Source organism: Artemia sp. Qi Xiang Cuo, chromosome 18 (genome assembly GCF_049724085.1).
Source record: "Artemia sp. Qi Xiang Cuo chromosome 18, ASM4972408v1, whole genome shotgun sequence".
Lineage (NCBI taxonomy): Eukaryota > Metazoa > Arthropoda > Branchiopoda > Anostraca > Artemiidae > Artemia > Artemia sp. Qi Xiang Cuo.
In genome coordinates, this window is record NC_142811.1 from 61645439 (window position 1) to 61660585 (window position 15147).

The following is a 15147-nucleotide window of genomic DNA, read 5'->3' on the forward strand; positions in this document are numbered from 1 at the left end:
TGTTGTGAAAATGAAATTGTCTGGTGAGAATTGGTCTCGGGGAACTCTCTCAGTTTTTTTTTTACTTTCCAAATTTCTTTGGTGGAGTATATCAGTTCTTTTTCTTAGATCATCTGCTAACACTTTGACTTATTTTTTTTTCAAACGATCTATGACCGATTCATGAGTTGACTTATTTTTCCACTGTATATTGTGCTCTTACTGTTGATCTGCTAGCTGATTAATATACTTATCACATTTTGTACAAGGGAAGTCGTGGGAACCTTGGTTTCTTAAAACTTATTTTGGGGTTGATTTTACAACTGATTTTACAACAGTCCTGGGTGTTTACCTTGGCACTTGGCAACCATGGGTTGAGAATGAGGTATTTTTGATGTTTCAGGAAGATCATTCCAGAGGAAGACCGGCAGTTCAAACAGAACCCCTCACCATATTGCCACTTGGAATGAAACCAATGTTGTAACGGACTGCACTAAAACCTGCAACCAAAAGCAAACAGTCCACACTCCCCTGTGTATTTCATAGGTTTTGATATAATGGCAGAATAATTTTTTTCCCAGATTATCTAGCTCTGAACCGGTCAATGCCTGCTTGAAGACTGAAAATATATATCGGAATTTTCTGTTGATTTTGGATTCTTGCAATATGAAATAGTATTTTTATTGAAAAATCTACCGTACCTTAGGACCTAAGTTCAATTAACTATAATGAGCTAAAAATTTAAAAACTGTTGTGTTAGATGAATTGAATTAATCTTTTGCATTGTTTATGTAACTAGCTCGTTGACTTTTCTAAAGATTACTGTATCTTGATCTGTTAAATTCAAATTTGTATGAGGCTAATTATGCAAAATTCCTTGATTTTCTTCGCTATTGAAAGTATTCTATGGTTTTAACCTGTTTTTTTTTTATAAATAAGCTCTTATAAATTTGATTTAATCGATTTACTTTTTTTTTCAAAAATTGTGATACATTTTTGTCAAAATTTTTTCATATCCCTCTTAATTTTATGGTTTTAGAAGTTGATGGTGCTTTGTCAAGTGACATTAAGAAGCATGCTGACAGTTCAGACCCTTTTTTGTTTCCCAAACTTGAAGATGGCCCGATGAGCACTTTTCCCAGCATTTTGGTACCATTTAAGCCTCAACCTGACTCTCAAGAATTAGGCTCCACATCTATTACTGATCAAGGTAAAACATTTTAGAGTTGGACACTACTCACAGTAGCCTACAGTCTGATTAGCATATTCAAAAGCTTGGTGCTTCCAAATTTGCATATTTTTAAAGGAAAAAAAAGAGAAAAACAGGCAAAAATATTTCTGTCATTGGACACTTGAAGTTAAAGGATAAGGGAGACTGGGAATTTCTGCTGCAAATACAGCCCCATTATTAGCCCTGGTAGATTCTTACTATTCAAAATCAACCATGGTTGTGTCTAGGACAAAGAGAACACAAGGTTTGAAACCTCCCAAAATTTTTCTTGGATTCGTAAAATGGTCTTAAAATGCAGGTAAAAAACAATCTTAACTACCCCACCCCCAAAAAGTTATTTTAGTAGCTCTTCTCGACGGAAATAATTTTGGTATCCCCCCTCCTAACAGAATTCCTGAATATGCGCGAGTATGAAACCATTTGTTTAGTTCCCCAAAATTAAGGAAAATGGTTATACTTTATATAATACCCCCAATGGAAAATAAGGCTTTCCAAATTTGAGAATTTTATTTGAGTTTTATTTTATTACTTTCCGTAGGGAGAAGGAATTTTGGTACTTATGTATTATACGCCACTCACTCTAGTTTACGCTGTATAAAACTCGAGAACAAACCGGTTTCTTCATTAGTTTCTTTCTGCTTAGCGTGAGACATGACAAAGACAACTGACAGAATAGATGGGAAATATATAATTTGAGCTATATGTTTACACAGAGGGGGGGGATAATGTATTAGGGGGGGACAGTTTGGAGTCAGAAAACAATTCCTAACATATGTTGCACGCAGACCAGCTATACTTCAACCCCCCCCCTCCCCCCTAATGTGAAAATATATATCCCAAATTTGTTAGTAAAGTAACGAAAAAACCGGTTTGTTCTCTAGTTTTACACATTGTAAACTTGAGTAAGTAGCGTATAATATACAAGTGCCGAAATTTTTCATGGAGAGATAGCCGGAATTAAAAACGATCAGAAATTAAATTTAAAAAAAGAAGTTTTTTTAAGTGAAAGTAAGGAGCAAAGTCAAAACTTAAAACAAATAAAATTAATACGTGTATGAAAGGATCTGCCCCCTCCACAAGACCTTTCTCTTTATGCTAAAGTTTTGACTTTTTTGTCCTAATTCCTTAAGAACGATTCCTGAAACACAATGAGAACAATAAGCTTTGTTTTAAATTCTATAAAAAAAAACTTTAGTGTTTAGAAAATGTATAACAAACTGACAATACTTTTTTTTTTTTTTTTTTTTTTGTTTTTTTTTATACTAACGGGCAAATTTTTTTCTGGTCTTCTGAAGACATGGGTGTTGTCAGCCATATTTCTTTTAAATGTTGCTCTTTTTCAGTTTGACTTGGTTATCTTTTGTAATTTCTGTTAGTTTTTGGTTTCATTTATTTATTAATGGTGATTTATGTAGTTTTACACTTGGAAGATGAGAAAAACAAACTCGTAGAATTTGACAACGCTTTCGTCCGTAAAAACTTAAACAATAAGAATTTATTGGTTCCCAAAACCAAATATCATTTCGAAAGATAGCTAAACCTTTATAAACTTTTTGGTGCCATATGTTTTAGCTTAATTTTGATGATTGTCTGCTTATGTTTTTTTTCATTTTTTTTTTAATTTGACGCCCGCTACTGCCTAATATTGCAGAAGTTCATATGCAAGCCTTTTCAATAGAAATGGATCTGCGGTTTTTTTCCTGAGTTTTTAAGATACTTTTGGTGTGTAAATTCCTCTTTTTCCCGTTCCTTAGCCCTTTTTTACGAAATTAAAAAAAAAGAACTCAAATAAAATTCTCAAATTTGGAGAACTTATTTTACACCAGGGGGGGGGATATTTCCTGTCCTGTGGTGGTTATTTTATAGGGGGTATTTTTTGGGAGGATGGTTATTTTCCGCGGGGGGGGGGGGGATAAACGCCTAGAAGCCTTCCTTAGTTAGCTTTTGTATTTGTAGCTCTGCTATAGCAGAAGGGGATATTTTCCCTTACTCAAATGAGCAAAATCTAGATTAGTTTATAAGGCTTCGATCTAATTTGGGGTTCCATTGCAACTGAACCACCGTGTACCTGAACCCCAAGCAACTGAACCACCATACAAATGAACCCTCGTTTAACTGAACCCCCTTTAACACCTCGTGTAACTCAACCTTATTTAACTAAACCACCGGGTAACTAAACCCCCGTGCAACTGAACCACCGTGCAACTGAACCACCGTACAACTGAACCACTGTGCAACTGAACCACCGTGCAATTGAACCCTCGTGCAACTCAATCACCGCACTTACATTGGATAAAACACAAGTTAGAATTTTTACATTTCCAAACTTGTTGAAATTGTTTTCTTTTTGAATTCTTCTAAAAGCTCCTTAAAAGTTCACTGCAATACTCTTAGCGTCATTAGTTACAGCAATCGTAGTAGTAGTTTAGTAGCATATACATGGTGCCTTCTGGCTGGTTTGAAATCCCCCACAACTTCTCCTGAAAGGTCTAACTTATTAATGGGAGCCGTTCTAAACATATTGCTGTGAAACCCTTTTGAGAATGTGCATAATCATAGTCAATTTAATTCAGTTCAATATCCGCCGAAACATTTCTTGAAAGCTTCACCTTAAAACCCTTAGCTTGCGTAGTAGTATGATATTGCCTAATATTTTTAGAATGCTGAAAAGCTGAGTTCAGTGGTTCAGGTGCACGATGGTTCAGTTACGCGTTGGTTCAGTTGCACGGTGGTTAAGTTGCACGGTGGTTAAGTTGCACGGAGGTTCAGTTGCACGGGGGTTCAGTTACATGGTGGTTCAGTTATATGGTGGTTCAGTTACAGGGGTTCAGTTGCTTGTGGTTCGGTTTCACGCACGCCCTAATTTGGCCATATCTCTCGCCGGGCTTCCCCTTTCTTGGGATACAAACTGAGATACAAGAAGACAGAACAAGAGCCAAGACAACAAGATTAAGACCCTTAAACGAGTTTTAAGTACCCTTAAAAGAGTCGGGTCTAAAACCCTTCAAAGAGTTTTAAGACCCTTAAAAGAGTTTTAAGTACCCTTAAAAGAGTCGGGTCTTAAACCCTCAAAAGAGTTTTAAGACCCTTAAAAGAGTTATAAGTACCCTTAAAAGATTCGGGTCTAAAACCCTCAAAAGAATTTTAAGACCCTTAAAAGAGTTCTAAGTTCCCTTAAAAGAGTTTTAAGACCATTAAAAGTTTTTAGTGCCCTTAAAAGAGTAGGGTCTAAAACCAGAAAAAGAGCTTTAAGTACCCTTAAAAGAGTCGGGTCTAAAACCCTTAAAAGAGTTTTAAGGCCCCTAAAAGAGTTTTAAGATCATAAAAAGAGTTTTTAGGACCCTTAAAAGAGTAGGATCCAAAACCCGGAAAAGATTTTTAAGCCCCTTAAAAGAGTTTTAAGTACCCTTAAAAGAGTCGGGTCTAAAACCCTTAAAAGAGTTTTAAGTACCCTGAAAAGAATCGGGTCTAAAACACTTAAAAGAGTTTTAAATACCCTTAAAATAGTCGGGTCTAAAACCCCTAAAAGAGTTTTAAGTACCCTGAAAAGAATCGGGTCTAAAAGAGTTTTAAGACCAATAAAAAATTTTAGTACCCTTAAAAGAGTCGGGTCTAAAACCCTTAAAAGAGTTTTAAGACCATTAAAAGAGTTTTAAGTACCCTTAAAAGAGTAGGGTCTAAAACCCGTAAAAGAGTTTCAAGACCCTCAAAAGAGTTTTAAGTACCCTTAAAAGAGTCGGGTCTAAAACCCTTTTAAGAGTTTTAAGTAGGCTACCCTTAAACGAGTCGGGTCTAAAACCCTTTAAAGAGTTTTAAGTACCCTTCAAAGAGTCAGTTTTAAAACCCTTAAAAAAATTTTATGTACCCTTAATAGAGTCGGGTCTAAAACCTTTAAAGGAGTTTTTAGTACCCTTAACAGAGTCGGTTCCAAAACCCGTAAAAGAGTTTTAAGACCCTTAAAAGAGTTTAAAGTACCCTTGAAAGAGACGGGTCTAAAACCCTTAAAAGAGTTTTAACTACCCTTAAAAGAATTGGGTCTAAAACCCTTAAAAGAGTTTTAAGTACCCGTAAAAGAGTCGGGTCCAAAACCCGTAAAAGAGTTTTAAGACCCTTAAAAGAGTTTTAAGTACCCTTGAAAGAGATGGGTCTAAAACCCTTAAAAGAGTTTTAACTACCCTTAAAAGAATTGGGTCTAAAACCCTTAAAAGAGTTTTAAATACCCTTGAAATAGTCGGATTTAAAACCCCTAAAAGAGTTTTAAGTACCCTTAAAAGAGTCGGGTCTAAAACTCGTAAAAGAGTTTTAAGTACCCTTAAAAGAGTCGGGTCTAAAACCCTTAAAAGAGTTTTAAGACCATTAAAAGAGTTTTAAGTACCCTTAAAAGAGTAGGGTCTAAAACCCGTAAAAGAGTTTCAAGACCCTCTAAAGAGTTTTAAGTACCCTTAAAAGAGTCGGGTCTAAAACCCTTTAAAGAGTTTTAAGTACCCTTAAAAGAGTCAGGTTTAAAACCCTTAAAAGAGTTTTAGGTACCCTTAAAAGAGTCGGGTCTAAAACCCTTAAAAGAGTTTTTAGTACCCTTAACAGAGTAGGTTCTAAAACCCCTAAAAGAGTTTTAATAACCTTAAAATAGTTTTAAGTAACCATAAAAGAGTCGGGTCTAAAAACATTAAAAGAGTTTTAACTACCCTTAAAAGAGTCGGGTCCAAAACCCGTAAAAGAGTTTTAAGACCATTAAAAGAGTTTTAAGTACCCTTGAAAGAGACGGGTCTAAAACCCTTAAAAGAGTTTTAAGTATCCTTAAAAGAGTCGGGTCTAAAGCCCTTAAAAGAATTTTAAGACCCATAAAAAAGTTTTAAGTACCCTGAAAAGAGTCAGGTCTAAAACCCTTAAAAGAGTTTTAAGTACTCTTAAAAGAGTTGGGTCTCAAATCCTTAAAAGAGTTTTAAGGCCGTTAAAAGAGTTTCAAGTACCCTTAAAAGAGTTGCGTCTAAAACCCTTAAGAGTGTTAAGTATCCTGAAAAGAGCCTGGTCTAAAACCCTTAAAAGAATTTCAAATACCCTTAAAAGAGACAGGTTTTAAACTTACTCTCCACCATTGCTGATACACGAACATAATTTCATGGTTTATCAATACATAATAAAACAGAACAAAGAGCAACAAGATCATAACTGTGCTTATGGGACACGCAAATACCTAAAGTAAAATTATGACAGATTAGTCTAAGTAAAAACTGGAATTTTTATGAAAATTGCAAAAAAAATTAATTAAAATCGATGCTTTAAGCGAAACTTGTAAAAAAAAGCACAGTTAAAATGGTTACAAATCATGGTTTCTTTTTTATTATTCTTACCATTTTTTTTTCTTTTTGTTTTTCACAAGTTTCTCAAAACTATTGAATGCGTAATCTGCATATTTTGTATCAATAACCTTTATCTTTTTATGTTTCTTTATCTTCTGACTTAAAATGGGAGCGGGAAAACTGGCAAAATACTAAAATAATGGCAGTCGATATGCCAGTCTAGATAGGCCTCCGGAATGCATTAAAACCTGTGGATCCAACGTTGAAGTTCTTGCCAACTTTAGTCAATCTTAGCTCCGTGATTTAGAATGATGGCTCCGTGGACATGGAACTGGGCAGCCGAATCGCGAAAGCTGCTTCTGTCTTCGGAGGACTCAATGCCATTTGGAGATCGCTTCGAATATTTGCATATATCATTTATACGTGAGCTCAGTCGTGCTGTACGTGTCTGATACATTACGCTTCAAATCCACCATCTTGAGCACGATAAACGCCTTCCAGATGAAACAATTCCCTTGAACCAAGGGGCTACGATTGGATGAATTTGTGAGCAATGAAAAGTTCCTCACCCTTTCTTGCCAAGTTCCATTTTCAACTCAAATGTCCAAGCCAACTCTTTGGTAGTTTGGGCTTCTTCCTCGAACACCACTAACAGCCTCTGCTAGAATCATATATGACTTTGATTGCATATCCCATGGTTGGTCGCGCCTGAATGACAGACCTCGGACCAGGTTAAATGACAGCCTGCAGATGTTTCTTAACTTGGCCGACTCTGCTGCTAACAAGACCCCCTCTCATATAGCCTTAGATTAGTCCACCTCGAGGAGCAAAGTTGCTACGCTATACACCGCATATCATACGGAAGGAGCCTTAAGCCAAGTCATTGCACCATTCACCTACAGTAGAGGTTGATACGCAGTCTAACAGTTCGAGGTAAGGAACTATAGGTAAAAAGGGACGCTACTCAATTGTGACAGAAACTCTAGAAACGAAATTTTGACGCCAATAGACACATCAAAAGAATTAGCTTATTATGTGGATCCCAAATATTTAACATTTATTAAGTTTAGTGTTACCCATTAAAAGCTATAAGGAAGAGAAAATTTGCCGGATTTTTCAAAAAAAGGCGGGAGAGGTTAACACCCTTTAGAAGTCAAGAAATCTTAATACAAATCACACACAGGAGCTTAATTTGCCATGGGGCAAGGGGGAGGGTGTAATTGCCGTTCCAGGCCCTAGTTTGCCCCCCCCCCCCCTGCTGAAATTTAGTTTTTTAAAAAATATTTTTTAACCAAGATAAGCCTGCATAATTCACAGAAAAAGGTCAGTTGTTTTCAGTTTTTTTTTTTTTAGATTTCTGGTAATATATGGCTCATTTTTCCTTTTTCGTTGTCATTTTCACTTGATTTGGGAAAATTGGCTCCACATTTCTCCCCGGGAAATATTTCGCCAAAAGAAATAACTTTTGCTTTGCTAACAAAAAAAAGAAGAATTTTTTTTTCTTTCCAAATTTCTTTGGTGGAGTATATCATTTCCTTTTCTTAGATCATTTGCAAATACTTTGACTTGTTTTGTTTTTTTAAACCATCTGAACAGCAACATTTAGTTTCTTCATGAATATACTTATCACAGTTTGCACAAGGAAAGGCGTGAAACCTTGGTATTTTTTTTTTAAACTTATTTGGGGTAGTTTATTTTACAACAGTCCTGGGTGTTTACCTTGGCTCCCATGGGTAGAGAATGATATATTTTTGATGTTTCAAGAAGACCGGCAGTTCAAACAGAACCCCTCACCATATTGCCACTTGGAATGAAACCAATGTTGTAACCGACTGCACTAAAACCTGCAACCAAAAGCAAACAGTCGACGTTCCTCCCCTGTGTATTTCATATGTTTTGATATAAAGGCAAAATGAAATTCTTTTTTCCAGATTATCTAGCTCTGAACTGGTCAATGCCTGGTTGAAGACTGAAAATATATATCTGAATTTTCTGTTGATTTTGGATTCTTGCAATATGAAATAGTATTTTTGTTGATCTTGGACCTAGGTTCAATTAACTATAATGAGCTAAAAGGTTTAAAAACTGTTGTGTTAGATGAATTGAATTAATTTTTTGCATTGTTCATTCAACAAGCTCGTTGACTCTTCTAAAGATTATTGTATCTGGATCAGTTAAATTCAAATTTGTATGAGGCTGATTATGCATAATTCCTTGATCTTCTTTGCTATTGGAAGTATTTCATGGTTTTAACCTGTTTTTTCTTCTAAATACTTACTTACTTTTACTTAAAGCTCTTGCTCGGCAGCGTCGCCAGCGTAGAGGGAACCAGTCGTCAGCGCCGTCAGTCTTCTCCAGAGTGGTCGGTTCAGGGCGAGGGTTGTCACTTCAGCCGGGTTGATGTTTCTGGAGGCGAGCCGATCACGGATGACGTCCGCCCATCTGGTGCTCGGTCTTCCTCTAGGACGCCTCCAGCCGTCCTAGAGCTTCTAAATAAGCTCTTTTAAATTTGATTTAATCGATTTACTTGTTTTAAAAAAAATTGTGATATCACGAAACATAAATCAATTAGTTTTGTTTCGTTAAAAGTCTTATTCTGGCGCGGAAGATGAAATTTCGAATCGAACTGCCGAATCAAAAGTTTACTCTTTTCATTTACTCCAAATCTGTTGCTGTTTTTGCTGTTAGAATCTTTTTTCTATTTTTAGAGGTTATCTCTACGATGATGCCCCTTGTTCTATGTTCTAAAGAACAAGGTGCTCCATTTACATCACTTTGTTTTTTGGAACTACATCCATGCCTGAATTTACTGAATATTCTTTTCGTCAAATGTATATACATTTGTCTCAAAATTGTTTCATATCCCTCTTAATTTTATGTTTTCAGAAGTTGATGATGCTTTGCCAAGTGACATTAAGAAGCATGTTGACAGTTCAGACCCTTTTTTGTTTCCCAAAATTGAAGATGGCCTGATGAGCACTTGTCCCAGCATTTTGGTACCATTTAATGTTGCCACTTGGAATGAAACCAATGTTGGAACCGACTGCACTAAACCCTGCAACCAAAAGCAAGAGTCCAGACTCCTCCCTGTTTATCTCATAGGTTTTGATACCTATGAAATACATAGGTCAATGCCTTGTTGACTGGTCAGGCCTCTGAACTGTTCAATGCCTTGTTGAAGACTGAAAATGTATATCTGAATTTTCTGTGGATTTTGGATTCTTGCAATATGAAATAGTATTTTTATTGAAAAATCTTCCGTTCCTTAGGATCTAGGTTCAGTTAACTATAATGAGCTTAAGGTTTAAAAACTTGTGTGAGATGAATTGAATTCATTTTTTGCACTTTTTATGCAACTAGCTCGTTGACTTCTAAAGATTATTGTTTCTTGATCAGTTAAATTCAAATTTGTATGAGGCTGATTTTGCAAGATTCCTTGATCTTCTTCGCCGTTGAAAGTATTTATGGTTTTAACCCGTTTTTTTCTAAATTAGCTCTTATAAATTCGATTTAATCGATTTACTTCTTTTTTTCAAAAATTGTTATATCACAAAACATTAATCAATTAGTTTTGTTTTGTTTAAAGTCTTATTCTGGCGCGGAAGATGAATGTTCGCTGCTACCGAATTGAAAGTTTATTCTTTAAGGATAAGTCTGTTGCTCTTTTGTGCTGTTGGAATCTGTTGTCTATTACTCTCTCATTATTTTTTTTTTTGGGGGGGGGGGGGTATCTCTACGTCAAGCTTTCTGAAAGAACAAGGTGCTCCATTTGCGTCACTTTGTTTTTTGGAACTACATCCATGCCTGAATTTACTGAATATTCTTTTCGTCAAATGTATATACATTTGTCTCAAAATTGTTTCATATCCCTCTTAATTTTATGTTTTCAGAAGTTGATGATGCTTTGCCAAGTGACATTAAGAAGCATGTTGACAGTTCAGACCCTTTTTTGTTTCCCAAAATTGAAGATGGCCTGATGAGCACTTGTCCCAGCATTTTGGTACCATTTAATGTTGCCACTTGGAATGAAACCAATGTTGGAACCGACTGCACTAAACCCTGCAACCAAAAGCAAGAGTCCAGACTCCTCCCTGTTTATCTCATAGGTTTTGATACCTATGAAATACATAGGTCAATGCCTTGTTGACTGGTCATGCCTCTGAACTGTTCAATGCCTTGTTGAAGACTGAAAATGTATATCTGAATTTTCTGTGGATTTTGGATTCTTGCAATATGAAATAGTATTTTTATTGAAAAATCTTCCGTTCCTTAGGATCTAGGTTCAGTTAACTATAATGAGCTTAAGGTTTAAAAACTTGTGTGAGATGAATTGAATTCATTTTTTGCACTTTTTATGCAACTAGCTCGTTGACTTCTAAAGATTATTGTTTCTTGATCAGTTAAATTCAAATTTGTATGAGGCTGATTTTGCAAGATTCCTTGATCTTCTTCGCCGTTGAAAGTATTTATGGTTTTAACCCGTTTTTTTCTAAATTAGCTCTTATAAATTCGATTTAATCGATTTACTTCTTTTTTTCAAAAATTGTTATATCACAAAACATTAATCAATTAGTTTTGTTTTGTTTAAAGTCTTATTCTGGCGCGGAAGATGAATGTTCGCTGCTACCGAATTGAAAGTTTATTCTTTAAGGATAAGTCTGTTGCTCTTTTGTGCTGTTGGAATCTGTTGTCTATTACTCTCATTATTTTTTTTTTTTTGGGGGGGGGGGGTATCTCTACGGCAAGCTGTCTGAAAGAGCGAGGTGCTCCATTTACGTCACTTTGTTTTTTTTGGAACTACATCCATGCCTGAATTTACTGAATATTCTTTTTGTCAAAGGTATATACATTTTTGTAGAAATTGTTTCATATCACTCTTAATTTTATGTTTTTAGAAGTTGATACTGCTCTACCAAGTGACATTAAGAAGCTTGCGGACAGTTCAGACCCTTTTTTGTTTCCCAAACTTGAAGAAGGCCTGATGAGTACTTTTCCCAGCATTTCGATACCATTTAAGCTTGAACCTGACTCTCAAGAATTGGGCTCCACATCTAATACTGATCAAGGTAAAAATTTAGAGTTGGACACTACTCATTGTATACTCTGATTAGTATATTCAAAAGCTTGGTGCTTCCAAGTTTACATACTTTTAAAGGGATAAAAAAAAGAAAAAAAAAAATTCTGTCAGTGGACACTTAAAGTTAAATGCTAAGGGAGACTGGGAATTTCGGCAGCAAATAGAGCCCCATTGCTAGACCTGGTAGATTCTTACTATTCAGTATCAACCATGGTCGTGTTTAGGGGGAAGAGAACTCTAGGTTTTAAACCTCCTCCGAAAATATTTCTTGGATTCGTAAAATAGTCTTAAAATGCAGGTAAAAAAACAATCAACTACCCCACCCCCAAAATTTATTTTAGTAGCTCTTCTGGACCGAAATAATTTTTTTATCCCCCCTCCTAACAGAATCCCTGAATATGCGCTAGTATTAAACCATTTGTTTAGTTCCCAATATTAAGGAAAACGGTTATAATTTTTCCCATTCATCATACCATCATACAATTTTCCGAGTCCCACCTCCATTGAAAGGATCAACTGAATGGTTCTAGGCGTTCACCCCCCCCCTCCCCCTCCCCGAGGAAAATACCCCCTTTGGAAAATAAGGTTTTCCAAATTTGGGAATTTTATTTGAGTTGTTTTTTTATTTTATGTAGGGCGAAGGAATTTTGGTACTTGTGTATTATACGCAACTCACTCAAGTTTGCGCTCTATAAAACTCGCGAAAAAACCGGTTTCTTCATCAGTTTGTTTCAGCGTACAGCGAGACAGGACAAAGAAATCTGACAGAATAGATGGAAAAACTATAATTTGGGCTAAATATTTACACATTAGGGGGAGGGTAAATTATTTGGACACTTTGAAGTCAGAAAGCAGTTCTTACTTAATAATATACAGAATAATTGTACCTAACATATTTTGAATGCAGACCACCTGTACTTTACTGGTCTTTTTTTTCCAATCATTACAGAGGAAGACCGGCAGTTGAACCAAAATTCTGTATATGTAGTTTTATATATTATTTCATAAGTTTTTATATAATGGTACTGACCTGGTCAATCCCTGGTTCAAGACTGAAAATATATATCTGAATTTTCTGTTGATTTAGGATTCTAGCTATATGAAATAGTATTTTTAATGAAAAATCTACCAAAGATTGAATTAATACTTTGCATTGTTTATTCAACAGGCTCGTTGACTTTTCTGAAGATTATTATATCTTGACCTGTTGAATTCTAATTTGTATGGGGCTGATTATACAAAATTCCTTGATCTTCTTCACTATTGAAAGTATTTATGATTTTAATATTTTTTTTCTAAATAAGTTCTTATAGATTTGATTTTATCGATTTACTTCTGTTTTTTCAAAAATTGTGATATAACACAACATTAATTAATTAGTTTTGTTTCGTTAAAAGTCTTATTATGGCGCGGAAGATCAAAGAAAAGTTCGCTGCTGATGAATTGAAAGTTTATTCTTTAGGGAAAAACCTGTTGCTATTTTTTGCTGTTGGAATCTGTTTTCTTTTTTTTGGGGGGGGGGATCTCGAGGTAGAGGCTTCTTAAAGAGCAAGATGTTCCATTTGGGTCACTTTTTTTGGAACTACATCCATGCCTGAATTAACTTAATAATCTTTTCGTCCAATGTATATACATTTTTGTTGAAATTGTTTCATATCCCTCTTAATTTTATGTTTTTAGAAGTTGATGGTGCTTTACCAAATGACATTCAGAAGCATGCTGACAGTTCAGACCCATTTTTGTTTCCCAAACTTGAAGATGGCCCGATGAGTACTTTTTCCAGTATTTCGATACCATTTAAGCTAGAACCTGACTCTCAAGAATTGGGCTCCACAACTATTACTGATCAAGGTAAACATTTTAGAGTTGGGCACTACTCACAAAACAGTCTGATTAGTATATTCAAACGTCTCGTGCTTCCATGTTTGCATACTTTGAAAGGGATAAAAAAAGAGAAAAACAGGCAAAAATATTTCTGTCATTGGACTCTTGAAGTTAAAGGCTAAGGGAGACTGGGAATTTTGTGCAGAAAATAGAGCTCCATCACTAGACCTGTAGTATCAACTAGGATCAACTAGACCTGTTAGATACTTACTATTCAGTATCAACTAGGATCGTGTCAAGTGAGAAGAGAATACTAGGTTTGAAACCCCCTCCCAAAATATTTCTTAGATTCGTAAAATCGTCTTAAAATGCAGGTAAAAAAAATCTTAACTGCCTCACCCCCAAAAAATTATTTTAGTAGCTCTTGTGGACCGAAATAATTTTGGTATCCCCCCTCCTTACAGAATTCCTGGATAGAATGCACTGGTATTAAACAATTTATTTAGTTCCAAAAATTAAGGAAAATGGTTTTAATTTTTACTATTCACCAGACAAAAAAAACTGCTTGAACTTGTTATGCGAAAACGAAAAAAGCTTAATAAGAAAAAAAGAAGGGAAATGGACACATAAAAAAGATTCACACAATTTGGTAAAAAAAAATAGTTTTGCCTTATTTGTACTTTCTGTTTTTAGCACATAGAATCTGTATGTTCATTATATTCATACTCATATATTAATTCATTAAATTCATGTGCTCATTTTTACGTCAAATGAGAGGATCAACTGAATAACTTTGAAATCAAGAGAGTTGAAATTTAATGAAAAAAATGGAATGAAATAACATGTCAAATAATTTAGATCTGGATAGAACCAAATTTCTTGTACAGCTTTCTTATCAAAATAACGTTCAGCAAGACGGGTGCCCCCCGCCCCCTCCCCTCCCCCCAAAAAAAAAAATCTAACAAATTCTCCTCTGTCTTTCGTACCACCATATTTCAGAACCAGTCGACCACTGTTTGCGCTCTTGCCTCCAATATTGTAATCTTACTTTGCAAACATATTTTCTTCTATTGTCCCTCAAAAAATATTTTTGTAAAAATACCCTAGGTATTGGCTATTCTACTTTGATATATTCATTGCATCCACCATCTTTTGTAATGATAAACATGTTTGAGCCAAAAATGACGACTTACATTCAAGCGGGTTTCCAATGTCTTATCGTTTTATTGTTATTTCAAAGCATGGACGTTGCTCATACCCTCCTTTCAAGAATAACATCCTTTTGTAAGCAATAGGATTGAGTTTATACACTTGTGTTAGATTTTGCGGCGGCGCATGATTCAATTATACATTCTTGGGCTATGACTGCGCTTCTGAAGAATAATTTCCCACTACCAGTAGTTTTGGTTTTAAAAAGTGGTATGGCTCCTCTCGTATTTGTATTAAGTGGAAGAATCGGTTTAGTGATTATAATGTTAAGTTATGTAGGGGGCTGAGGCAAGGAAGCATTATTTCTCCTTCGATTTTCAATATTACTGTTTCGGGGCTATTTGATCAAATTCAGTTGACTTTTATTTATGGTAAAGATTATGTTCTGTCGTGGATTGCTTATGCAGATGACTTACTCCTTTTGAGTCGATCACTTCAACAGAATGTAGATTTTTTAGCAAAGGTTTTTAGTGAGCATGGACTTCGTTTTCGCTCTGAAAAGTGTAATTTTTTAATTCTTGATCCTA

The 15147-nt window shown here is 35.3% G+C and overlaps 1 protein-coding gene across 3 annotated transcripts in view; it reads left to right on the top strand.

The window, feature by feature from the left end:
• The window catches only part of LOC148941748 (uncharacterized), a 285992-nt gene that overhangs the window by 18618 nt on the left and 252227 nt on the right, over positions 1–15147 (top strand). For 2 of the 3 annotated variants that reach the window (XM_089104276.1, XM_089104277.1), the window contains exons 3-4: positions 1017–1189; positions 13268–13438. In XM_089104276.1, coding sequence (XP_088960402.1) covers positions 1017–1189; positions 13268–13438 — 344 coding nt within the window. The remainder of the gene's footprint in view (positions 1–1016; positions 1190–13267; positions 13439–15147) is intronic. The other variant, XM_089104275.1, reaches the window with a different exon arrangement.